Source organism: Oncorhynchus gorbuscha, linkage group LG06, assembly GCF_021184085.1.
Source record: "Oncorhynchus gorbuscha isolate QuinsamMale2020 ecotype Even-year linkage group LG06, OgorEven_v1.0, whole genome shotgun sequence".
Lineage (NCBI taxonomy): Eukaryota > Metazoa > Chordata > Actinopteri > Salmoniformes > Salmonidae > Oncorhynchus > Oncorhynchus gorbuscha.
Window position 1 is genome coordinate 48937620 of NC_060178.1, and position 26164 is coordinate 48963783.

At 43.9% G+C, this 26164-nt stretch overlaps 1 protein-coding gene across 1 annotated transcript; it reads left to right on the forward strand.

Moving 5' to 3' along the window:
- Positions 1-9593: 9593 nt before the first annotated feature.
- LOC124038050 (sterol carrier protein 2-like) lies at positions 9594-22576 on the forward strand. The gene is made up of 6 exons (XM_046353441.1): positions 9594-9749; positions 10897-10996; positions 13050-13179; positions 13353-13432; positions 21037-21133; positions 21280-22576. The coding sequence occupies exons 1-5, from the start codon at positions 9706-9708 to the stop codon at positions 21130-21132; spliced, it is 450 nt and encodes a 149-aa protein (XP_046209397.1). The 5' UTR covers positions 9594-9705; the 3' UTR covers position 21133; positions 21280-22576.
- The last annotated feature ends 3588 nt before the right edge of the window (positions 22577-26164 follow it).

The window sequence follows — 26164 nt, forward strand, 5'->3', positions numbered from 1 at the left end:
CCATGTTTTAATAGCCTTGATTATCTATACATTTTTACAGTTACTTACTGGAAGCCATAGCTGTGGTTTGGTTGATCTTTGGTAGTATGAAAAACAGGTTGGAGAATTGCACACTACACTCTGTTGCTCTTGCCATACAGAGGTCAGTTTATTTCAGCATTTAGCTGAGCACACATGAACAGGAAGTTGTTAAAGGTGGGCTGAACTTCCTGATTTGGCCTCTGTTTCAATTCTCATTAGGAAATGTGACAGAATGAGATTGTGTGTCCTTTGGTCTGGGTGTCACTTGAAAGTGTATGTGTTCAAATATGGGAAGCGTTTGTATTTCCACTGCCAAAACAGTACACAGTCAGTCACCCTTCTAGATAACTTGAAACTGTCTAACCAGGTCTTGTCTGGTAGTAGCCTAGACCAGGGTGTACGTTCTGGTTTTTGTCCTAGCACTACACAGCTGGGGGGGGGGGTGCGTCAGTTAAAGGACTGTCAATAAATAATGCAATGTAAATGAGACGTCATGTTGTACACCTTTGACCATGGGTAATCCGATTGGGTCACGTGTAAATGAGACTTCATGTTGTACACCTTTGACCATGGGTAATCCGATTGGGTCACGTGTAAATGAGACTTCATGTTGAACACCACCGTGCTACTCTGAATATCATACATTATCGATATATTACTAGATTTATTTTCCATATCAAACTAAAGGTCTTTACATGAGGTCATTCATTTAAACATACTCCAATATAAAAGTTAGCATTGTTAGTAGAAGGCTCTTGATAGATACATTGCAATGCCAGTTAGAAAGGGAAGGAACATTGGTTTGAACACACTTGGAGATTCCATTGTTCTTCTTTCAGAATGTATTTGATGGGTATTTTCTTGGGCATTTATCATGAATTTGATATGGACAGAACATTCATAGTTCTCTACCTGACAGTATAGGAATATGCCCTCTACTGACCTATGCAGAGCTTGTGTTCTGTATCCCCTCTTATTAATCGATACCATCACTTCAAACCCACACTACGCTTGAGGTAAAGTACCTTTAAAACCTGACATTCACCCCAATGTACTATACAACTGCAGTCAATCATCCTGTGGTGAATCCCAACTTCCACTACAGTCTCATTTTCACTCGATGTGAATGGGTGATTGAATGGGTTACCTCCCAGCGCCATCTCTGGCTGGCCCAATCCCGTCTGCCAGCTGCTCTCCAGAGCACATTTACCACTCACCCCATCACCCCAGGGCTGGCGTTTGGCCCAGGGGTTGATGACATTCTAGAGCAGACCAATAAGGTTCATAGGGACCGTGAGACCCTGAGACGGTCCATGCCGCCGCCTCAGGCCCTGGGTTCAAGGCAGGCGAGCCGTCGCCACCGACCTGCACCCGAACGACGGTGGGGTCCCTCTCCTGCCCCATTGCCTCATGCTAAGGGACGACAGCGGGGAGGGGGACGACAGCGGGGAGGGGCACAGCGTGAGGTGAAGCAGCCTGTTTTTGCCCACACGGGTCTTCCCCGTTTTTTGCAGAGGTACTGGGTAATTTATCCCTCACCGGGTTCCTATTCCTCCAAGCAGGTCACGACATAAGCTCTCCCAGGGCATCAGAACGGCTCGGTGGAACGGCTAATTGGGTTCTACTCCACTTATTTTGTTGTTCTAAAAAGAGACGGGAGGTTCTAACCGATTCTGGACCTCCGCAACCTCAATGGGTACTTGAAGGTACTGAGGTTCCACATACTACCCTCAGCCACGTGTTGCAGGCCGTGTCCAGGGACCAGGGGTTTGTAATGCTGGACCTGAGGGATGAGTACTTCCGTGTTCCTGTTCAACCAGCTCATTGTCAGTACCTCCGATTCACATTCGAAGGGACAGCTTACGAATTTATGGTTCTTCCCCTCGGCCTCTCCTCGGCACCCTGCAATTTAATGTACTATACAACTGCAGTCAATCATCCTGTGGTGAATCCCAACTTCCACTACAGTCTCATTTTCACTCGATGTGAATGGGTGATAGGAGCTCCTCCTGGAAGCTCCTCGGCACCCTGCAATTTCACAAAGTCCATGGATGCTGTCCTGGCACCGCTCACGTCCCGAGGATTGTTGATCATCAATTACGTGGACGATTGGCTGATTTGTCCCCCGACCAGGACCCAGGTCCTGTCAGACAGAGACATGCTCCTGACCCACATCGGCGGGCTGGGCATTACTATAAATGACAAGAAGAGTCATCTGACGCCCACCCAGAGGGTGACCTTCATTGGCATGGAACTGGACTCAGTCCTCATGAGAGCACGCCTGCCCACCAGAAGGGTTCAGGCTATCTTATCTTGCCTGTAGGGCTTACTGACGGCGGCCTCATTGCTGATTCCCCTAGGCCTGCTCCATCTCCGTCCTTGTCAATGGTGGTTCAACTCCCACCGGCTGCACCTGAAGCACCACCATCACCGCCAGCTGCGGGTGACCGCACAGGGCCTCAGGGCATTGTTGTTGTGGCTCCTTTTTCTCAGGTGGGGTGGAGATGCTGAAGATGTGCCGCCGGGAGCTGGACAGCACAGACACCTCCCAGATCGGCTGTGGGGATGTGACCAAGGGCAGGTCTGCCAGTGGCTGTTGGCTACCCCCTTGGAGTGGCAGGTACATCAATACACTAGAGCTCTGAGCCGTACTGCTGGCCCTGCAGCCTTTCCTTCCACATCTGAAAGGAAGATATGTCCTGGTGAGAACAGACAACACCACAGTGGTGGCCTACAGGGTGGACTGAGATCCCACCGCCTCCATCTTATAGCATTGGAGCTCCTTCTCTGGGATCAGGGATGTCTAGCGTCTCTACGTGCAACGTATGTACCTGACATCCTGAATGTGGCAGCGGATATGCTCTCGAGGCAAGGCCCGCCACCTTGGGACTGGAGCCTACATCCCCAGGTGGTGTAGCACCTGTGGGACAAGTTTGGGAGGGTGCAGATGAACCTGTTTGACTATCTTGGTAGCGATTACTTCCATGAAGAGGGTGGGTGAGCTCCATGCTTTTTCTGTAAGTTCTGAGTGCTACCGGATGGACCCCAGTGGGAGGGGTCCATCCGCTCCAACCCTTCATTCCTCCCGAATGTTCTGTCAGACAGGCATGTGAACATCCCTTTAATCCTGTCTGCTTACGGCCCACCAGCAGTGGCGGGGGAGCCTGGGCCTCCCTCCGGCATGCTGTGCCGTGTGGGCACTGGCTGCCTATGTGGAGCGAATATAGTCAGTGCGAACAGACCAGCTTTTTGTCTGCTATGGTGAGAGAGTCCTGGGGGCTGGGCTATCAAGCAGAGGCTCTCTCACTGGATTGTGGACACAATTACAACAGCGTACCGCCTGGCTGGCAGGCTAGTGCTGGGATCTGTGGTGGCACACTCAACACAAGTTGTGGCTGCGTCCTGGGCTCCACTGAGAAGAGTGCCCCCCTGATATTGTGCTACGGCCAGCTGCACTTCTTCTTGCATCTTTTGCTAGGTACTATATGCTTCTCAGAGGCTTCAGATTCCCAGATTTTCTGAGTGTAGCACAAAACTGCAGGTAGAGCAAATTAGCAATAATGTGTCATTTAAATTGTTGCCAATAGTAATCTTATTTGTTATTCTTACAAAAACGAGAGGGTCATATATGGAGAACTGGCAATGACCGACCTGCTTGCTTGCTAGATAGCTAGCTAAGTTAGCTAGTGTGTGGCACTTTTAATTGGTCGCAAGCTATTTACTCAATGAATGAGTAAATAGGGGCAGTCACTAGGGTCAGTCACTCCCATGACTGCCCAGTGGTTAGATAAGTCCTCCTTCCATACCTTCCCCTACTACCGCCTAAGGATAGACAATGACAACAGAGCCAGACAGACAGAAATAAATGGATAAGAATTTGTGACAGCGGAAGCAGGAAGTGTTTTACCGGAAATTGACACTGTGTGGTACGTCAGCATTTAGGAACAGGGGAACAATTACCCACCATGGATCAGGTTCCTGATAGTCACAGCTAGTGACCTCTCAGTTTGCATTACTGTACTTTGACAGAGTAAGCTTGTTATACACACACACACAACACAAGATATTGCTACGCAGCTTGACAGGTTTCCTCATTAAGAAGAACACGTTTTTCTCTTTAAAATTTTAGGATATTTTCCCTGCCTAACCACGTGACATAATGGCTATAAATGGTTCAGACAAATGTTTTTTCTTAGTATATTGAAATTTAAAGAGACACACCATTCCTAATTTATTAGCGCAATACTTTTCCAGGAGAGGGCAGCATCTACTTCATCAGTGAAAGGTTTGGTTCGGCCCATATAGATGTATACAGCAGTGAAGGCTGCTGAGGTGAGGACAGATCATAATAATGGCTGAAACAACGCAGCAAATGGAATGTCATCAAACATATGGAAACTATATGTTTGATGTATTTGATACCATTCCACTAATTCCACTCCAGCCATTACCACGAGCCCGTCCTCCCCCTTTTTGCATGGACACTACCATTGAAGGCTTCCACCATTTTAAAGTAGTCAACTGGTGAGTCCTATGAGTTGGCAGCAATCAGCCAAAGATCAAAGCATTGTCTTCTTCTTCAAATTGTTTTGCCTAGTTTGTAAATGGATTTAAGCTATATCACCACCATCTAGTGGCCACAATTAATGAATGACACAAGATTTTGATCAAAACTCCAGCCCTGCAGATGGCAGTAAATCACCAATATAAGCTTTACACTTCTTTCAAACCTCAAAAGACTAAGATAACTGAAAACGTTAAAAATGAGATGGGCAGCACCATTGAGGCTGTCACAGACACAAAGTTAAGACCTCTTTCCATCTCTATGGGTTTCGGCTACAGCAAGCTTCTTCTGCTGCTCTCAGAGCCGGCCCTAGCCAATAAGCGACCATGGCTGCTAGGCAATAACGGGGGCCTGCTCTCCCCCACTGTCTGGCAGCAGTCAGCAGCAGCAGCAGCAGCAGCACAACATTGACTGGCTTCCCTCAACTTGGAATATTGTCAGACTGTAGTCCATAAAAACATATTGAATAACACATTCATAAATGGTGAAAAAGACAGTAAAAAAGTGAATAAGGTTTTGAAGTGTCTGTCCTATATCCAGGAAATATTTTTTTTTTTTTTTACACGTATTTAGCCCCTTATTTTTGTTGAAACAAAACGACCTTCATATTTCCATTGGTTTGTATGGGTTAAGTTCAGACGAGTTCCTTGACACTTGTGGGCGTTGTAGAGCAAAACAGAGAACACAATTGTGTTTGTGAGTCTCCCCTTTCCATAATAGTTTTGTAGGCCAAACCGTTTGGACCCTACAGACCGTTTTTGTGAGAAGACCGATTTTCGGGATGTCTCATAGTCTGACAAACACTGCTGTAGCGAGGTCACCTTCCACCGCAGACGTGGAAGACCGACATAGGCGGATGCGATGTGTTGAGCTGTTGAGATGCCCATGCTTTGCTTAAACTGACAGATTTTGAAGGGGATTGTTTTGTTATGTTACTTAGATTGACGCATGGATGAATGTATTTTTATATTTTTAGTACATTATATTGAAAGAAATAGCTTGTGTTGCCTTTTTGTCACTCGTGTTACCTATATTTTAGATGGCAAGTCAGGCTTTCCAGCAGGGCATTTGACTATTTCATATATAATCAAAGACGAAAAAGGTTCATGAAAATATTAATAAAAATGTTTTGATTTCCTTTAAACAAGTATGTGAAAAGATCCGTTTATGTAACATTTTTCTATAATAACACCAGTGACAAATATGCAGACTATTCTAATAACACCAGCCTGAACAGTAACACCAGTGACGGTAACAGCCATGACAAATCTGCAGGTAAGAACGATATGTGCTTTCACTTCAGTCTCCAAAAGACTCCAATATCACCAGAAAAAGTTGCTAGATTTTTGTCGTTAGTCCATTTAAAAAAAAAAAAGTGTGGCTAGAGGGGTCTGAATACTCGCTAAATATAGTGTAGCGACCCGCACAGACAGCTGTGTGTTATGTGTTAGGCTAGGAGGTGGTTGTGTTGTACTGACCAGTACACGGTGTTCGCGGGGTCCAACCTGTCAATCAACCTGCTATCTGCCAATCACGGGAATGCCTGGAATGTTCTGATGCCGGGCATCCTGGTGGTTGGTGGAGTGGCGTGGACGGGGGTTGGGCAGGGGGGTGGAGCATTGGAAGTTAAGACCAGGTTCAGCTTTTGTTCTCTCTCTCTTACGTCTGGGCTTCACAAGAGAAGGTCACGATTGGCTTGTGTCATCTATTTGGCGTGTGCTAACGGCCCAAACAGTAGCCTGTGTAAAGTTGGTGTAATAAACCGTCAATTCGTAAACTCAAGCCTCTGTCTGGACAATTGTTCCTTTATGATCTAGTCGGGTCATTACAATAGCAACAAAGTGAACTGAACCAGCATGTTAAATTTAGCAAGCTGGTTACTTGTGTCAACACAAGCACTAACTATTATTGCTACCTGGATGACACAACTAGCTTGGCCTGGATATCTATATGCCTAAACTATAGAAATCATGATGATGATAACTACTACAGATTCCCACAAGGTCTCAGACTCTAGGATGGTAAAATTCTTGCAAAAAATAAACGGATGAAGCCAGAGCCAGAGTTTTCGATTTCCATTATTAGTGTTAAAAATGGATGAAAAAGACAATCCCATTGGTTCTTAATTAGCTAGCGGTCTAGGCTACACAGCATACTATATGCTACATTTTTGAGTCACCACTAGAATAGTTATTTGTATGTTATTGAGTAGGTCTATATATCTTAGATTAATAATTTGATTAATGAGATTAAACAAACAAAAAATCCATATTGTAGTTATTTCCACTTGGTAATGAGTAAAGTCATTATAAAGCAATTGCTCATAGGTAACTATAACACTATAACACTGTTACACTTCAGGTAACTATAAAGTTACACTTCACTTTAAATAGCTAAATCTTGTGTAATAACTAGTGACAACCTTGTACTTACGCAGATATCACAAATGAAATAAAATGTTATTTGTCACATGTGCCGAATACAACCGGTGTGACGTTACCGTTAAATTATTACTTACAAACCCTTAACCAACAATGAAGTTCAAGAAATAGAGTTAAGAAAATATTTACTAAAAAACTAAAGTAAAATATTAAATAAAAAGTAACACGATAAAATAACAATGACGAGGCTATACACAGGGGGTGCCAGTACTGAGTCAATGTGTGGGGGTACAGGTTAATTGAGGTCATTTGTGCATGTAGGTAGTGACTATGCGTAGATAATAGATAGCGAGTCGCAGCAGTGTAAAAACCAAAGGGGCTGGGGGAAGTGTCAATGTAGTCCGGGTGGCCATTTGATTAATTGTTCAGCAGTCTTATGGCTTGGCAGTAGACGCTGTTAAGGAAGGAGCCTTTTGGACTTAGACTTAGCGCTCCGGTACCACTTGCCGTGCGGTAGCAGAGAGAATAGTCTATGACTTGGGTGACTGGAGTCTTTGACAATTTTTTGGGCCTTCCTCTGACACCGCCTAGTATATATGTCCTGGTTGGCAGGAAGCTTGGCCACAGTGATGTACAGGTCCGTACGCACTACCCTCTGTAGCACCTTACGGTCGGACACCGAGCAGTTGCCATACCAGGCGGTGGTGGAACTCGTTAGTCTCCTGAGGGGGAGCAGGTGTAGTCGTGCCCTCATCATGAGTGTCTTGGTGTGTTTGGACCATGATAGTTTGTTGGTGATGTGAACACCAAGGAGCTGCCGCTAAAATGATTATTGATTTGATTTTTTACTACCACTACGCTGCAATTCATTGCTTATTATACAGTAACCTTCAGAAAGTATTCATACCCCATGAAGCTGTGAGTCTTCAGGTCTTGCCATACATACATTTTCATGTGGATTAAAGTCGAAACTAACTCGGCCACTCAGGAACATTCACCATTTTAGTAAGCAACTCCGGTGTAGATTTGGCTTTGTATTTTAGGTTATTGTCCAGCTGAAAGGTGAACTAATCTCCCAGTATCTGGTGGAAAGCTGTCACGTTTTATCAGGGTGGGTGGAATCAGGCGCAGAGAGTTTCAGGTTTCAGATATTTGACAGTTTATTCTCCGGCGCACAAAAAACACGGTCAACCCAACACACAGGGTCAAAATAGACCGGAGAATAAAACACAAGCACTACACCAAATGACATGAATACAAAAACAATGCCGCACAAAACAAGGGCGGGACAACCTACTATACATATAAGGACGTTAAACTAAAATACACACAGGTGAAACTAATAAGACAAAACCAATAGACAAACGAAAAAGGGATCGGTAGTGGCGAGTAGGACGGTGACGACGACCGCCGAGCACCGCCCGAACAGGCGGAAGTCGTGACAAAAGCAGAATGAACCAGGTTTTTCTCTAGGATTTTGCCTGTGCTTCGTTCCATTCTGTTAATTTTTTTACCAGAAGTCTTTTGCAGTATTACTGTAGCGGCTTGTTGCAAACAGGATGAATATTTGTATTCTGTACAGGCTTCCTTATTTCCCCCCCCGTCAATTAGGTTAGTATTGTTTAGTACGGTAACTACAATATCGTTGATCCATTCTCAGTTTCCTCCTATCGCAGCCATTCAACTCTATGACATTTTAGTAATTTAGCACACACTTTTATCCAGAGCGACTTACAAGAGCAATTGGGGTTAAGTGGCTCACTCAAGGGTACATCGACAGATTTTTCACCTAGTCGGCTTGAGGATTCGATTCAGTGACCTTTCGGGTACTGGCCCAACACTCTTAACCGCTAGGCTACCTGACACCCTTTATGGGGAAGGGAGGAGATTCTTATGACTTGCCAGTAGTAAGATTTGAGTTCAATCTCCAAGAAGACAAGGCTGTAGCTTTCAAATGATTTGTCACTTTCTATTTTATGATAAATATTTTACTTTATTTTTTAATTTGGGGGGTGTACCCCCATACTCACCAGGCCTTGTACATGACCCAAAACAACCGCTCAGAGTTTAACAGGTTTTAGTGGTAGAAAAATGTATTTTCTAACTCAAAATATGTCACTAAACCACGACTTATGACGCGAGGGACAAGACAATTTCATGGTACTGACCGTGTTCGACAATCTATTTAAAAAATATTTTGCAATATAAATGTCTTACATATGTTTTATTAAAAATAAAACCATTAAATAAATACAATTTAAAAAATAATATTGCATAAAAAGAGCAAGGATTATAAGTGAAATTAGTTGTTTAAGGCATAATAAGATCGTGTGATTGGAATAGTGGCCAATAATACTCATCAACACACGAACAAAGATGTTAGTTATTTGGTCAGATAGACTTGAGAGCAAATTCGGCTGTCTTTTTTTAGAGAGAAAGTAGTAGAACTCTGCATTGAAGATCAACTCATCGCCTTCTCGGCTATTGACATGTAGGGTCTTTTTTTTAGAGAGAAAGTAGTAGAACTCTGCATTGAAGATCAACTCATCACCTTCTCGGCTATTGACATGTAGGGTCTTTTTTTAGAGAGAAAGTAGTAGAACTCTGCATTGAAGATCAACTCATCACCTTCTCGGCTATTGACATGTAGGGTCTTGCAGAGAAACATAATAAGGAATTCCGGTTACAAAGTTTATTCACAACACAGCAAGCATAAGAGCTGCATCGGCCTGTTTGAAAATGGTTGTTTCAAATGTCAAAATGCGCGAATCACAGGTCGTAAGGTGAGAAATACTTCAAATGAGTAACATTATATCATTATTATTATTGCCACTCGTTTCCTCGCGTTATTCATCCGGAACGGGTCAACCTTGTGACATGCAAGTGTGGAGCTATGCTAGCTGCTGGCTAGCTCTTTGAAAACAACTGCTGTGCTAACACATGACTTGTGCAATAATAACAAGATAACAACCTGACAAGTATTATATTATATTCCTCTGGAAGCCCATCTTTATTTATCCATATACTTGCTAGCTATTAACTTTAGCCACTGCTCTTACTTTCACACCACATTCATAATATTGGGTTTAGATGTAGGTCAACTTTAGTCTAATTATCTAATCAAAGAGCCAACCCCTTTCTATAACTTGCATCAAATATGTCTTCTGCTCTCTGCATTTGGACTGCTCTCACAGTGGATGTCAGTCAATGATACCATCATGTTGTGACTTAGCTTACTTATTAAAAAAAAAACGCAATAGTTCGCAGGAAGCCAGAAGTTAAATCGAATTAAATTCTAACTTATTCTGTTGGTTGTCTGTATGCTTGAACCCTTGTGCAGTAGGGAATTTGAGAAAAACAGAATGGAATTTATAATTAAACAGAATGTCCAAATGTGTGTCTGTTGGAGACTCATTCAGTTCCTCTCTGCTTACCTCGTGTCAAAATAAAAGTCTTGCTTTTTTTTGTGCAGGTATGGTGCACGTGCAGGACTTTTATTTTAATATGAAGTAAGCAGAGAGGAAGTGAGTCTACAACATACCTGCACAAAGAAGCAGATTTGTTTAGTTTTTTCCTGCACAAGGACCTACCCTACGGACAATCTGAATAGTAAATTGAATTAGATTTAACTCCTGGCCTTTGGAGGACTATTCTGGGTTTTTTGCAAGCTAATATCTTGCAACGTTAGTGTGTAAATACTAGTGTTGCTAAAAGTAGCTACTTGTGACTGTGGCAAGAGCCTTATGTAATGAGGACTCTGTCTATTTAGCCTGGGTGATCTACCCCCATGCTATATCTCTTTTCTCCTGCTGAATAATCCTCATTGGCTTGTTATAGTTGCAGCCTATCTCACAGGCTCTGTATATCATGCCCTCTGTCCATTATGTGTCTCTCTCGTTCTCCCCCTCGCTCTCTCTTTCTCTCTCTCAGCTCCCAGAGAATCCAGGCAGTTAACACCAATGCAGAGAGCAGCTTGGAGAGGTTCAAGGCCTATGCAGTCTTCCAGGAGATAAAAAAGAAGCTGGAGGAGGTATCTTCATTACTGTGTGTTATCTGTTTCAGTTATCAATTATTGCTTCATCCTCTAAAGTAGGCTAAAATGGCATACAGGGAAACAATGGCTATTTGAATATGTCCTGCTTATGCTGCAAACCTGCTTATGCTGCAAACCTTCTTATGCTGAAAATCCTGTTTTCACACCAACTTGTTTAGACCTCTTTTCTGTTCCTTATACACATTTTCAGTGAAATTGTGACCTCTGATCCATTTCCTCCACACTACAGCCATATGAGTGTTATTCATCTCGATCATACATACTACATGAAGGAGACAGCCTATTTCCATTTCTCTTTCCACTTCGACTGCAGCACACATGCATCCCTTCCCGGAAACGGGCTTTTCCTCCATGTCATACAATGATAAAGTTATGTTGTTTGAACCAATCAGATAACTTTATAGAGTGCAGGACCATTTATCTGATTGGTTCAAACAACATAACTTTATAGAGTGCAGGACCATTTATGTGATTGGTTCAAACAACATAACTTTATAGAGTGCAGGACCATTTATGTTGTTTGAACCAATCACATAAATGGTCCTGCACTCTATAAAGTTATGTTGTTTGAACCAATCAGATAAATGGTCCTGCACTCTATAAAGTGTGTTTATTGGTAGCTGCTTTGCTCCTTCTGACCTCATCACTACTATAAACATCACAAGCTAGATGATGGCAGATCTCTCTCTCTCTCTCTCTCTCTCGCCCGCCCGCCCGCCATCTCTCTCTCTCGCCTTAACACAGCCTAGCCATCAGTGAAGAGCAGTGCTGTTGGGTCCAAAATACACAACTAGACCTCTATTACACAGACAGAAATAAACGGAACTAAACTAACTCTTTTGACTCTGGATGTGTAACATTCATCTCTTGTAGGGATGCACGATATATCAGTGAATATATCGGAATCGGTCGATATTAGCTAAAAATGCCAACATCGGTATCAGCCCAACGTCTAGTTTATAACGCCCCATTGTGCAAACCCGATGTCAAAGCTGACGTGCATACTATATAACGTAGGTACATGACATAATGACGCCATGTAAAATCTGAGCTACACGTGCAACACGGCATTCTTAAACTAGCCCCACAATGTCTGCTGTGTGGATCGAGCAGTTGTTTCAAAGAGTAACAACATTTCAGCGAGACGACTCCAAGGCAAAATCCATGAAAGCCAAGATAATGTAATTCATTGCCATTGACAATCAACCGTTCTCTGTCGTGGGTGATGTTGGCTTTCACCGACTGGTCGAGCACCGGTACATGCTACCAAGTGCGCTATCGTTCAGATGGTTCCCTATCGGCGTTACACAGTAATAGCATCACTGCTGTTAGCTTCACGACACACATACTATGGAATGCCGTTTGGGTCTTTGCGTGTTAAAAAAAAAGATGTACAAAAAAGGTCTGCAAACACCGGCCACGAACGATGTGTTTACCATACCGCAACTCCAAATCACGACCGGATGTGATACAGCCTGGATTCGAACCAGGGACTGTAGTGACGCCTCTTGCACTGAAATGCAGGGCCTTAGACCACTGCATCCGTGTGTGTTAACTATTTAATTGTACTAGAATGCTTAAAAGGCCGCAAACATTTTCAATATCGGTTATCGGTATCTGTTTGTTTTTTTTGCCAGGTAAATATCGGAATCGGCCAAAAATATCATATCGGTGCATCACTAATCTCTTGTCCTACTTTAGATTTTACAAGTCTGTCTGGGAGCAGTGCTGGCTATCTGGTTCCTATTAGGATCTCTGTTTTGGTGTAATGGTATTCTACTACTATGTATCTGATAATCAGTGTGTGTTTTCAGTGAATTCTTTGCAGTTCTTTTAATGATTTTACAAAGCCCATGGATCAAAGAATGGTTGAACTAAATATTAAATGTCTTGTTAGGGATACATTTTTTGTTGTTGTTGCTGTTTCCTAACATCAGTCCTTTTTTTTCCCCCATATTTGGACATGACATTATGATATAGTACTGATTTATCAATCTTATGACTTATACTGCCTTGTATCTCTGTGTAGGATGGGGAGTCATTTGTGAAGAAGATTGGGGGGGTGTTTGCCTTCAAGGTCAAGGATGGTCCGGATGGTGAAGAGGCGACCTGGATAGTGGACGTGAAGAATGGCAAGGGTTGCGTTCACAATGACACAGGTAAGAACAGCAAGGGCCACAACAACAGGTCAGAATGAGAGGTTTCGTCCACATTGACAGTAAGAATGTAAAAAGCTAGTTGTATTTTCACAGGCTGTATTGTGATTGTTGTGGTCTCTCTGTATTTCTCCCGTTCTTGCGCGCCTCTTCCTCTCCTCCTTCTCCGCTTCTAGCAAAGAAAGCGGACTGCACCATTGCCATGTTGGATGCAGACCTGCTGTCCTTGATGACGGGGAAAATGAACCCACAGACAGTAAGTATTACCTGGCCTTGGTGTGGCGTGATTAGACTCAACAAACTCTTTTCTCCCCATAGTTGTTAGTAGCAGACTTCTGCTGTTATTACTTTAGGGAGTTGATATGCTGTATTTTAGCCAGTCTCTTTGTTTAAGTTTGCAAACTTAAACACTCTTCTTTGACTTATGGGTGTGAGGGAGGCTGTCTATATTCTAATTGGTCCATTTCAATATTTAGGTTTTACACAATGGTGTGGGCTGTACTTCTGCTCTTCATGACCTCTCATTTGACTTAATTTCTTTAGTCAGTCAGCCAGCCGACAAGCCAGCCAGTCAGACATACTGGCTAACAGTACGCTAGCTAACAAGGGCTAACAGTACGCTAGCTAACAAGGGCTAACAGTACGCTAGCTAACAAGGGCTAACAGTACGCTAGCTAACAAGGGCTAACAGTACGCTAGCTAACAAGGGCTAACAGTACGCTAGCTAACAAGGGCTAACAGTACGCTAGCTAACAAGGGCTAACAGTACGCTAGCTAACAAGGGCTAACAGTACGCTAGCTAACAAGGGCTAACAGTACGCTAGCTAACAAGCTTCAACACTGAGTTTTTACATTTAAATTATTATACAAAATGTTATATACATACTGTACAGATCCTTTCGGAATAGTATTCACGCTTTTTCCACATTTTGTTATGTTTCAGCCTTGTTCTAAAAGTTATTTAAAAAAAAGTTTTTACCCAGCAATCTACACACAATTACCCAATACCCCAAAGTGAAAACTTTAAAAAACTGATACCTTATTTACGTAAGTATTCAGACTCTTTGCTATGAGACTTGAAATTGAGCTCAGGTGCATCCTGTTTCCATGAAACATCCTTGAGATGTTTCTACAACTTGATTGAGTCCACCTGTGGTAAATTCAATTGTTTAGACATGTTTTGGAAAGGGACACACATCAATATAAGTACGTGTCAGAGCAAATACCAAGCCAAGAGGTTGAAGAAATTGTCTGTAGAGCTCCGAGACAGGAATTTGTCGAGGCACAGATCTGGGGAAGTGTACCAAAACATATTTGGAGAGACTTGAAAATAGCTGTGCAGCGATGCTCCCCATCCAACTTGACAGAGCTTGAGAGGATCTGCAAAGAAGAATGGGAGAAACTCCCCAAATACAGGTGTGCCAAGCTTGTAGCATCAGACTCGAGGCTGTAATCGCTGCCAAAGGTGCATCAACAAAGCACTGCGTAAAGGGCCTGAATACTTAAGTAAAAAATTCATTTAAAAAAAAGAAAAATTGCAAAAATGTCTACAAACCTGTTTTTTCTGTGTCATTATGGGGTATTGTGTATATTTGGGGCGGCAGGGTAGCCTAGTGGTTAGAGCATGGACTAGTAACCGAAAGGTTGCAAGTTCGAATCCCCGAGCTGACAAGGTACAAATCTGTCGTTCTGCCCCTGAACAGGCAGTTAACCCACTGTTCCTCGGCCATCATTGAAAATAATAATTTTTTCTTAACTGACTTGCCTGGTTAAATAAAGGTAAAATAAAAATAGATTGATGAGGGGGAAAAACTATGTAATCAATTTTAGAATAAGGCTGTAATGTAACAAAACGTGGAAATGTTAAGGGGTCTGAAAACGTGGAAATGTTAAGGGGTCTGAATACTTTCCGAAGGCTAAGTATACAAAACATTAAGAACACCTGCTCTTTCCATGACAGACTGACCAGGTGAAAGCTATGATCCCTTATTGATGTCACTTTTTTTCTATTGTGTTATTGACTGTACGCTTGTTTCTGCCATGTGTAACTCTGTGTTGTTGTTTGTGTCGCACTGCTTTGTTTTATCTTGGCCAGGTCGCAGTTGTAAATGAGAACTTGTTCTCAACTAGTTTACCTGGTTAAATAAAGGTGAAAAAAAAAACTTGTTACATTTATTTCAATCAGTGTAGATGAGTTAAATATGTTATTTTCAAGCCTTGAGACAATTGAGACAAGGATTGTGTATGTGTGCCATTCAGAGGGTGAATGAGCAAGACAAAAGATTTAAGTGCCTTTGAACAGAAGAAGAAAGAAAGAAGAAAGGAAGACAAAATAAGGACAAAAGAAGGACAGAAGAAAAAGGAAAAGAAAGAGGACAACAAAGTGAAACAGTCAGCACTTCTATTGCAACTTCGTATTTCGTCGTCCTAACGTAGTCTACACTGCTATCTGCCCAGCAGCTAGCCAGCTAGCAAACGTCCACCGTCTACCGAATAGCATCACTGTAGAAACTATTACACTCAACTGAACGACTTGATTAGTGTAGTGTTAGCTAGCTACATAGTTGTCTTTGCTGTCTTCGTATCCAAGATAATTGTGTAGTTTAGAGCGTGTAGTCTTAGAGTGATTATCTTAATTTACCGAGGTTAGCTAGCCAGCTATTTGTCGTCCTTAACGTAGGAGACACTGCTAGCTAGCCAACAGCTAGCCAACATCTACTGAATAGAACTTCCGCACTCAACAACCCGGTCGCATTCCGCTTCGCTCCACAGGTAGTATCACATTTTTCATTTCATTTCATTACAGCACAACGGTTTGATTTGTTTGATCGTAGCTAGCTACATAGCTAGCTACATAGCCGTCTGTGTATCAAAGATAATTGTGTAGTCTAGAGCGATTTTCTAGGTTAGCTAGCCAGCTATTGTCGTTCTTTTAACGCAACGTAACGTAATCAACACTGCTAGCTAGCCAGCTAGCCCCGAATAGCAGCACTGTAGAAACTACTACACTCAACGGAACGACTTGATTAGTGTAGTGTCAACAACGCAGCCACTGTCAGCTAGCCTACAAAGTCAACAACGCAGCCACTGCCAGCTAGCCTACTTCAGCAGTACTGTATCATTTTTAATAATTTTAGTCAATAAGATTCTTGCTACGTAAGCTTAACTTTCTGAACATTCGAGACGTGTAGTCCACTTGTCATTCCAATCTCCTTGCATTAGCGTAGCCTCTTCTGTAGCCTGTCAACTATGTGTCTGTCTATCCCTGTTCTCTCCTCTCTGCACAGACCATACAAATGCTCCACACCGCGTGGCCGCTGCCACCCTAATCTGGTGGTCCCAGCGCGCACGACCCACGTGGAGTTCCAGGTCTCCGGTAGCCTCTGGAACTGCCGATCTGCAGCCAACAAGGCAGAGTTCATCTCAGCCTATGCCTCCCTCCAGTCCCTCGACTTCTTGGCACTGACAGAAACATGGATCACCACAGATAACACTGCTACTCCTACTGCTCTCTCTTCGTCCGCCCACGTGTTCTCGCACACCCCGAGAGCTTCTGGTCAGCGGGGTGGTGGCATAGGGATCCTTATCTCTCCCATGTGGTCATTCTCTCTTTCTCCCCTTACCCATCTGTCTATCGCCTCCTTTGAATTTCATGCTGTCACAGTTACCAGCCCTTTCAAGCTTAACATCCTTATCATTTATCGCCCTCCAGGTCCCCTCGGAGAGTTCATCAATGAGCTTGATGCCTTGATAAGCTCCTTTCCTGAGGACGGCTCACCTCTCACAGTTCTGGGCGACTTTAACCTCCCCACGTCTACCTTTGACTCATTCCTCTCTGCCTCCTTCTTTCCACTCCTCTCCTCTTTTGACCTCACCCTCTCACCTTCCCCCTACTCACAAGGCAGGCAATACGCTCGACCTCATCTTTACTAGATGCTGTTCTTCCACTAACCTCATTGCAACTCCCCTCCAAGTCTCCGACCACTACCTTGTATCCTTTTCCCTCTCGCTCTCATCCAACACTTCCCACACTGCCCCTACTCGGATGGTATCGCGCCGTCCCAACCTTCGCTCTCTCTCCCCCGCTACTCTCTCCTCTTCCATCCTATCATCTCTTCCCTCTGCTCAAACCTTCTCCAACCTATCTCCTGATTCTGCCTCCTCAACCCTCCTCTCCTCCCTTTCTGCATCCTTTGACTCTCTATGTCCCCTATCTTCCAGGCCGGCTCGGTCCTCCCCTCCCGCTCCGTGGCTTGACGACTCAATGCGAGCTCACAGAACAGGGCTCCGGAAGGCCGAGCGGAAATGGAGGAAAACTCTCCTCCCTGCGGACCTGGCATCCTTTCACTCCCTCCTCTCTACATTTTCCTCCTCTGTCTCTGCTGCTAAAGCCACTTTCTACCACTCTAAATTCCAAGCATCTGCCTCTAACCCTAGGAAGCTCTTTGCCACATTCTCCTCCCTCCTGAATCCTCCCCCCCCCTCCTCCCTCTCTGCAGATGACTTCGTCAACCATTTTGAAAAGAAGATCGACGACATCCGATCCTCGTTTGCTAAGTCAAACAACACCGCTGGTTCTGCTCACACTGCCCTACCCTGTGCTCTGACCTCTTTCTCCCCTCTCTCTCCAGATGAAATCTCGCGTCTTGTGACGGCCGGCCGCCCAACAACCTGCCCGCTCGACCCTATCCCCTCCTCTCTTCTCCAGACCATTTCCGGAGACCTTCTCCCTTACCTCACCTCGCTCATCAACTTATCCCTGACCGCTGGCTACGTCCCTTCCGTCTTCAAGAGGGCGAGAGTTGCACCCCTTCTGAAAAAACCTACACTCGATCCCTCCGATGTCAACAACTACAGACCAGTATCCCTTCTTTCTTTTCTCTCCAAAACTCTTGAACGTGCCGTCCTTGGTCAGCTCTCCCGCTATCTCTCTCAGAATGACCTTCTTGATCCAAATCTGTCAGGTTTCAAGACTAGTCATTCAACTGAGACTGCTCTTCTCTGTATCACGGAGGCGCTCCGCACCGCTAAAGCTAACTCTCTCTCCTCTGCTCTCATCCTTCTAGACCTATCGGCTGCCTTCGATACTGTGAACCATCAGATCCTCCTCTCCACCCTCTCCGAGTTGGGCATCTCCGGCGCGGCCCACGCTTGGATTGCGTCCTACCTGACAGGTCGCTCCTACCAGGTGGCGTGGCGAGAATTTGTCTCCTCACCACGCGCTCTCACCACTGGTGTCCCCCAGGGCTCTGTTCTAGGCCCTCTCCTATTCTCGCTATACACCAAGTCACTTGGCTCTGTCATAACCTCACATGGTCTCTCCTATCATTGCTATGCAGACGACACACAATTAATCTTCTCCTTTCCCCCTTCTGATGACCAGGTGGCGAATCGCATCTCTGCATGTCTGGCAGACATATCAGTGTGGATGACGGATCACCACCTCAAGCTGAACTTCGGCAAGACGGAGCTGCTCTTCCTCCCGGGGAAGGACTGCCCGTTCCATGATCTCGCCATCACGGTTGACAACTCCATTGTGTCCTCCTCCCAGAGCGCTAAGAACCATGGCGTGATCCTGGACAACAAACTGTCGTTCTCAACTAACATCAAGGCGGTGGCCCGTTCCTGTAGGTTCATGCTCTACAACATCCGCAGAGTACGACCCTGCCTCACACAGGAAGCGGCGCAGGTCCTAATCCAGGCACTTGTCATCTCCCGTCTGGATTACTGCAACTCGCTGTTGGCTGGGCTCCCTGCCTGTGCCATTAAACCCCTACAACTCATCCAGAACGCCGCAGCCCGTCTGGTGTTCAACCTTCCCAAGTTCTCTCACGTCACCCCGCTCCTCCGCTCTCTCCACTGGCTTCCAGTTGAAGCTCGCATCCGCTACAAGACCATGGTGCTTGCCTACGGAGCTGTGAGGGGAACGGCACCTCAGTACCTCCAGGCTCTGATCAGGCCCTATACCCAAATAAGGGCACTGCGTTCATCCACCTCTGGCCTGCTCGCCTCCCTACCACTGAGGAAGTACAGTTCCCGCTCAGCTCAGTCAAAACTGTTCGCTGCTCTGGCTCCCCAATGGTGGAACAAACTCCCTCACGACGCCAGGACAGCGGAGTCAATCACCACCTTCCGGAGACACCTGAAACCCCACCTCTTTAAGGAATACCTAGGATAGGATAAAGTAATCCTTCTCACCCCCCTTAAAATATTTAGATGCACTATTGTAAAGTGGTTGTTCCACTGGATGTCATAAGGTGAATGCACCAATTTGTAAGTCGCTCTGGATAAGAGCGTCTGCTAAATGACTTAAATGTAAATGTAAATGTAACAGGGTGTGGTAGTAGGTGTCAGGTGCACCGGTTTGTGTCAAGAACTTCATTCAACACTGGGGTTTTTCACACTCAACAGTTTCCCTGTGTATCAAGTGGTCCACCACCCGAAGGACATTCAGCCGACTTGACATTTTTTAAAAGTATTTGGCATAATTTTCTTGATAAAACGCTTCACTTGTTGATTAACTTCATCAACACAGTCTAGACTTTTGCTATGGGGCACAGTCTTTTACTAGCCAGATCCCAACACTGGCCTCTTGATAGGTGATCCCTTTAGAAAAGAGCCCATTAACCTTATTGTTTCTTAAGTAGAACACGTTCTGGAAAATGAAAGAACGGGTTCAATATGAGGTCAACGTCTGTGTCAATGTCTGTGTTATTTTACTTTTAATTTGCTCTGTTTGAAGGTATGTCTGATTTTAATGGACTTTTGTATACTAAATTGTAGTATAGGAACTCGGCTGTGAATTTGTAAGGTTTGTTCAGGACTCTCCAACCCTGTTTCTGGAGAGCTACCGTACTGTAGGTTTTCACTCCAACCCTAATCTAGCGTACCTGATTTTTAATAATTTTCTGGTTGATAAGCTGCACCAGGTTAGTTACAACTGGGCTTGGTGCAAAAAAATCGAAGAGGGTTGGGATCTTCACAGTGCAATGATGTCATACTTGTTGACCTTAGATCCGACTGTACTATTATCTATCGTTCAAAAGGTTGACTATGGTCCATTTCTTCTCTAGTTTTCCCCCGTTTTATATAATGGTGCTTTTGTAATGGAGGATAGGTGTGTCTTTGGAACTACGGTCTCACCAAGGAAACCTCCAGGGTTTCTGTTACGATGTCTATCGTTGTTGCTTAAGCCGGCTGTACACTACACAAGTACATTGAGTACATCAGACAACGTGTTCACACTTGTAGCTCTGAGAAGGCCTGCATGCTTAGTGCTTCACTCTCTTATTGAGCTGTAGCCTATATTGGGCAATACAGCGGGGAGAGATTTGTCCATGAAGGCTGCCTGTTTAGTTAATCTGGTTTCACTTTTCCCAGTGGTTTTTCACACGCTGGGTGAAGTGCCAAAACCGTTAGGGTCACTGTGTCTGCTGCCTGCCACACAAGGCACACAAGGCACAGGATATGCAGATCCTGCTGCTGCCCCACTCTCCACACTGATGCTAATTTCTCCATTTTAACTCTTTAAACCAGACAGGAACACACACTACCGGAGTATAGTGCAGGTCAGGAATCATTTCAAAATGGTTTGTTTTCCGACCCACTCCAGAAGAGTATTTCCTCATTGTGTTGTCTGCAGTGTGATTTACTTTCCACTGCTCAAAATGGAGGCTGCACTTTGACGAACAAATGTTTGGAGAGATGAATTGTGTGTGCAACATGTGTGTTTGTGTGTTTAATAAAAAATGGTCTTGTGCTATGCCCTCCCAAAAGCATCTGTGAAATTAGTCTTGCTTGCTCTCTCTCTCTCTCTGTGTGTTTTGATTCTAATGACTGACTCTCTATTCTGATCCTTAGGCGTTCTTCCAGGGCAAGCTGAAGATCACAGGGAATATGGGAATGGCCATGAAGCTCCAGAGTTTGCAGTTGCAGCCAGGCAAAGCCAAGCTGTGAGGTAGAACCTGGGGCTACAGTCAGAGGTCACCTCCCTAGCACTATTCTAGTGTCAGATCTTCATATCCTAACCTGAACCACTAGGGGTTACAACAACAAAACTGGTCCCAGACCTGCACTAATGGGTAACTTCTACCATTTCTCTAGCTCAACAGCAGCCACCCCCATCCAACTCTAGTAGTTTGAGGAGAGGAAGGATGAGGATGTGAGGAGAGAATGATGAGATGGAATAATGGATGAAGAGAAAGACTTTTCTCCCTTTCGCTCTCTCTGACCCCTCTGTCTTTTTCTAATATATTAATGACCAGAACACACTAGACTAGAAATATATATATTGCCTCCAGGACCCTGAAGGTCCTCTATGATAGATTTTCTGCCATTTTAGAATTTTGTTCAAAAAAAATAAAAAATAATATTACTCCTCTGGCACCAAATGACACATCTGTACAACACTTGATACATGGCATCTATGGACCAAGCTCTCACATGTTTTTCCAGGACAGCATGTCAAACAACATGGCGGCTACTGATCAATAAACATTAATAAACAACATAACAACTTGGTACACGTGTTCCAAACACTGTCGAGACTCTCAACATCTATGCACATTCAGATCGACCAAACAATGGCGCTATAACGGGCACATGTTTGTCTCCCCTGATCCTTTTTAACTCAGACCGATGAGTCTAGCTAGCTAAGTTATAAAGTGTGATTCAGTTTGGCCACATGGGGGAATTGTTGGACAGAATCATTCATGCGTTGACTCATAGAACCCATATTGTTTGAGAAAGGTTCTTGGAAAATATCACATTAAAAGCCTATTGCATGATCTGTTTGATTTTGAGCTCTGATAATTGGCAAGCTTGGTAAGGAGTACAGAAGTAGCTCGTCCTAGGGCAGTTTATCCAATTTGTCCTGATGGTGGAAAAGTGGGCCCACAACTTGATCCCCAGCATTGCATCTTCCAATTCTATTTTTATATGAATTCGGTTTGATTTATTATGACTCAGAGAAGATCTGTTTGCATGAAAATTATGTCATGAATTTAATCATGCCCCTCTCATCTGACAATGTCTGATCTTTTTCCCCCCATTAAGTTTCATGTGGTAATGGATATGTTATCGATCTTGACATAATTCATGTATTGTACTGTCTCAGAGCTGCGCTATAGTCATTTCTCCTTATGCAGCCTTTATGAGATATGAAACACTAAAGTGCCTCTCAGGTGTGCAGTATCCCCTGTTACTTTATGAACAAGTGTAAAACTATTGATAAGCTCTCATCTGATTCATAAAAATCTGAAATACACCTGAATGAATTTTACTGTGTTACTTTCAGCCATGTTGTTCTGACTGTGACCGCCTGAATGACTCATGATGCTAAAGTGATTTATCCTAAATAAACTCTCTGTTACTTGCTAATAAATGCTGTTTAAAAATGGTATTCTCCCTCTTTAAAAATGGTTTACTCGTAGATAGGCATGAAGGATAGGAGGTAGACTCATAGATGGCGGGAAATGCAGAGGTGAAAGTTGCAGATCCCAGTTACTGGAGGCCATACATAGTCTTGAGTCTGCAGCTCTACCACTAACCATTCTTTTTTTCCCTTGGAAATGTTTTAGGTTTGTTATATACTATCCTTTATCATTTTCCCCTAACCCTACCTCTCCCCCTAACCCCACCACCACCGCTCGCTCCCCTAACCCTATCACCGCTCGCTCCCCTAATTGGAGTAAACTAATGGACAACATCACTTAGGCTTCTACTTCCAGATCATACATACTATATGAATTTTACGGACAGTATATTTTACATTAGTTATAATCTGTTTGTTTTTAGTCCCATCCTTCAGCTACCCTCAACCCCTCCCATCTATCTCTGAAAACCATTGAGTTTCTATTTCTATTTGCCATATATTTTTTCAACTGTAATGTTTCACAAAAGTTCGGAACCTTTCTATTCTCATAGCTTCTACAGATTGTAAATTAAAGATAAAACATTTTGAGAATTAACTCCAGGTAAATGTTGCTTTTCTTCAGCCAGTCCTGAACCTGCGACCACAAACAATCTAGATATGGTCAGTACCAAAACGAAGCATCTAATGATTCTGTCTCTTCACAGCAAAATCTGCAGAGCTGGGATGGTTGTATCCCCTAAATATATTTTTTATTTCACCTTTATTTAACCAAGTTCTCATTTACAACTGTGACCCGGCCAAGATAAGGCAAAGCAGTTCGACAGATACAACGACACAGTTACACATGGAATAAAACAAACACAGTCAATAATACAGTAGAAAAATAAGTCTATTTACAATGTGAGCAAGTGAGGTGAGAAGGGAGGTAAAGGCAAAAAAGGCCATGGTGGCGAAGTAAATACAATATAGCAAGTAAAACACTGGAATGGTTGATTTGCAATGGAAGGATGTGCAAAGTATAGAGATCGAAATACGGGTGCAAAGGAGAAAAATATATAAATACAGTAGGGAAAGAGGTAGTTGTTTGGGCTAATTTATAGATGGGCTATGTACAGGTGCAGAAATCTGTGAGCTGCTCTGACAGCTGGTGAGGGAGATAAGTGTTTCCAGTTTCAGAGATTTTTGTTGTTCGTTCCAGTCATTGGCAGCAGAGAACTGGAAGGAGAGGCGACCAAAGGAAGAATTGGTTTTGGGGGTGACCAGAGAGCTATACCTGCTGGAGCGCGTGCTACAGTTGGGTGCTGCTATGGTGACCAGCGAGCTGAGATAAGGATGACTTTACCTAGCAGGGTCTTGTAGATGACTTGGAGCCAGTGGGTTTGTCGACGAGTATGAAGCGAGGGCCAGCCAACGCGAGCATACAGGTAGTATATGGGTAGTATATGGGGCTTTGGTGACAAAACGGATGGCACTGTGATAGACTGCATCCAATTTATTGAGTAGGGTATTGGAGGCTATTTTGTAAATGACATTGCCGAAGTCGAGGATTGGTAGGATGGTCAGTTTTACGAGGGTATGTTTGGCAGCATGAGTGAAGGATGCTCTTTTGCGAAATAGGAAGAAGCCAATTCTAGATTCAACTTTGGATTGGAGATGTTTGATGTACACCCTACTGTTCAAAAGTTTGGGGTCACATAGAAATGCCCTTGTTATTGAAATAAAAGCAAATTTTTTGTCCATTAAAATAACATCACATTGATCAGAAATACAGTGTAGACATTGTTGATGTTGTAAATTATTATTGTAGCTGGAAACAGCAGATTTTTTATGGAATATCAACATAGGCGTACAGAGGCCCATTATCAGCAATCATCACTCCTGTGTTCCAATGTCACGTTGTGTTAGCTAATCCAAGTTTATCATTTTAAAAGGCTAATTGATCATTAGAAAACAATTTTGCAATTACGTTAGCAGATCTGAAAACTGTTGTGCTGATTAAAGCAATAAAACGGTCCTTTAGACTAGTTGAGTATCTTGAGCATCAGCATTTGCGGGTTTGATTACAGGCTCAAAATTTCTAAAAATAAAGACCTTTCTTCTGGAACTCATCAGTCTGTTCTTGTTCTGAGAAATTAAGGCTATTCCATGTGAGAAATTGTCAAGAAACTGAAGATTTTGTACAACTCTGTGATCAGATTAAGCAGAAGCTAAACTACAGGATTGTTTTGCTAGCAGACTGGAATATGTTCCGGGATTCTTCCGATGGCATTGAGGAGTACACCACATCAGTCACTGGCTTCATCAATAAGTGAATCGATGATGTCGTCACCACAGTGACTGTACGTACATACCCCAACCAGAAGCCATGGATTACAGGCAACATCCGCACTGAGCTAAAGGGTAGAGCTGTCACTCTTAAGGAGCAGGACTATAACCTGGAAGCTGATAAGAAATCCTGCGATGCCCTCCGACAAAGCATCAATACAGGACTAAGATCGAATCATACTACACCGGCTCTGACGCTCGTCTTATGTGGCAGGGCTTGCAAACTATTACAGACTACAAAGGGAAGCACAGCCACGAGCTGCCCAGTGACACGAGCCTACCAGATGAGCTAAACTACTTCTATGCTTGCTTCGAGGCAAGTAACATTGAAATATTCATGAGAGCATCCGTTGTTCTGGATGACTGTTTGATCGCACTCTCCGCAGCCAATGCGAGAAAAACCGTTAAACAGGTCAACATTCACAAGGCCGTAGGGCCAGACGGATTACCAGGGCGTGTACTCTGAGCATGTGCTGACCAACTGGCAAGTGTCTTCACTGACATTTTCAACCTCTCCCTGTCTGAGTCTGTAATACCAACATGTTTCAAACAGACCACCAATGTCTTTGTGCCCAAGAACACTAAAGTAACCTGCCTAAATGACTACTGGTCCGTAGCACTCACGTCTGTAGCCATGAAGTGTTTTGAAAGGCTGGTCATGGCTCACATCAACACCATTATCCCAGAAACCCTAGACCCACTCCAATTTGCATACCGACCTAACAGATCCACAAATGATGCAATCTCTATTGCACTCCACAGTGCCCTTTCCCACCTGGACAAAAGGAACACCTATATGAGAATGCTATTCGTTGACTCGAGCTCAGCGTTCAACACCATAGTGCCCTCAAAGCTAATCACTAAGCTAAGGACCTTGGGACTAAACACCTCCCTCTGCAAACTGGATCCTGGACTTCCTGAAGGGCCGCCCCCAGGTGGTAAGGGTAGGTAACAACACATCCGCCACATCAGCGTCCACATCACCAACAAACTAACATGGTCCAAATACACCAAGACAGTCGTGAAGAGGGCACGACAAAACCTATTCCCCCTCAGAAGACTGAAAATATTTGGCATGGGTCCTCAGATCCTCAAAAGATTCTACAGCTGCACCATCAAGAGCATCCTGACGGGTTGCATCACTGCCTGGTATGGCAACTGCTCAGCCTCTGACCGCAAGGCACTACAGATGGTAGTGTGTACCTCACAGTACATCACTGGGACAAAGCTGCCTGCCATCCAGGACCTTTATACCAGGCTGTGTCATAGGAAGGCCCTAAAAATTGTCAA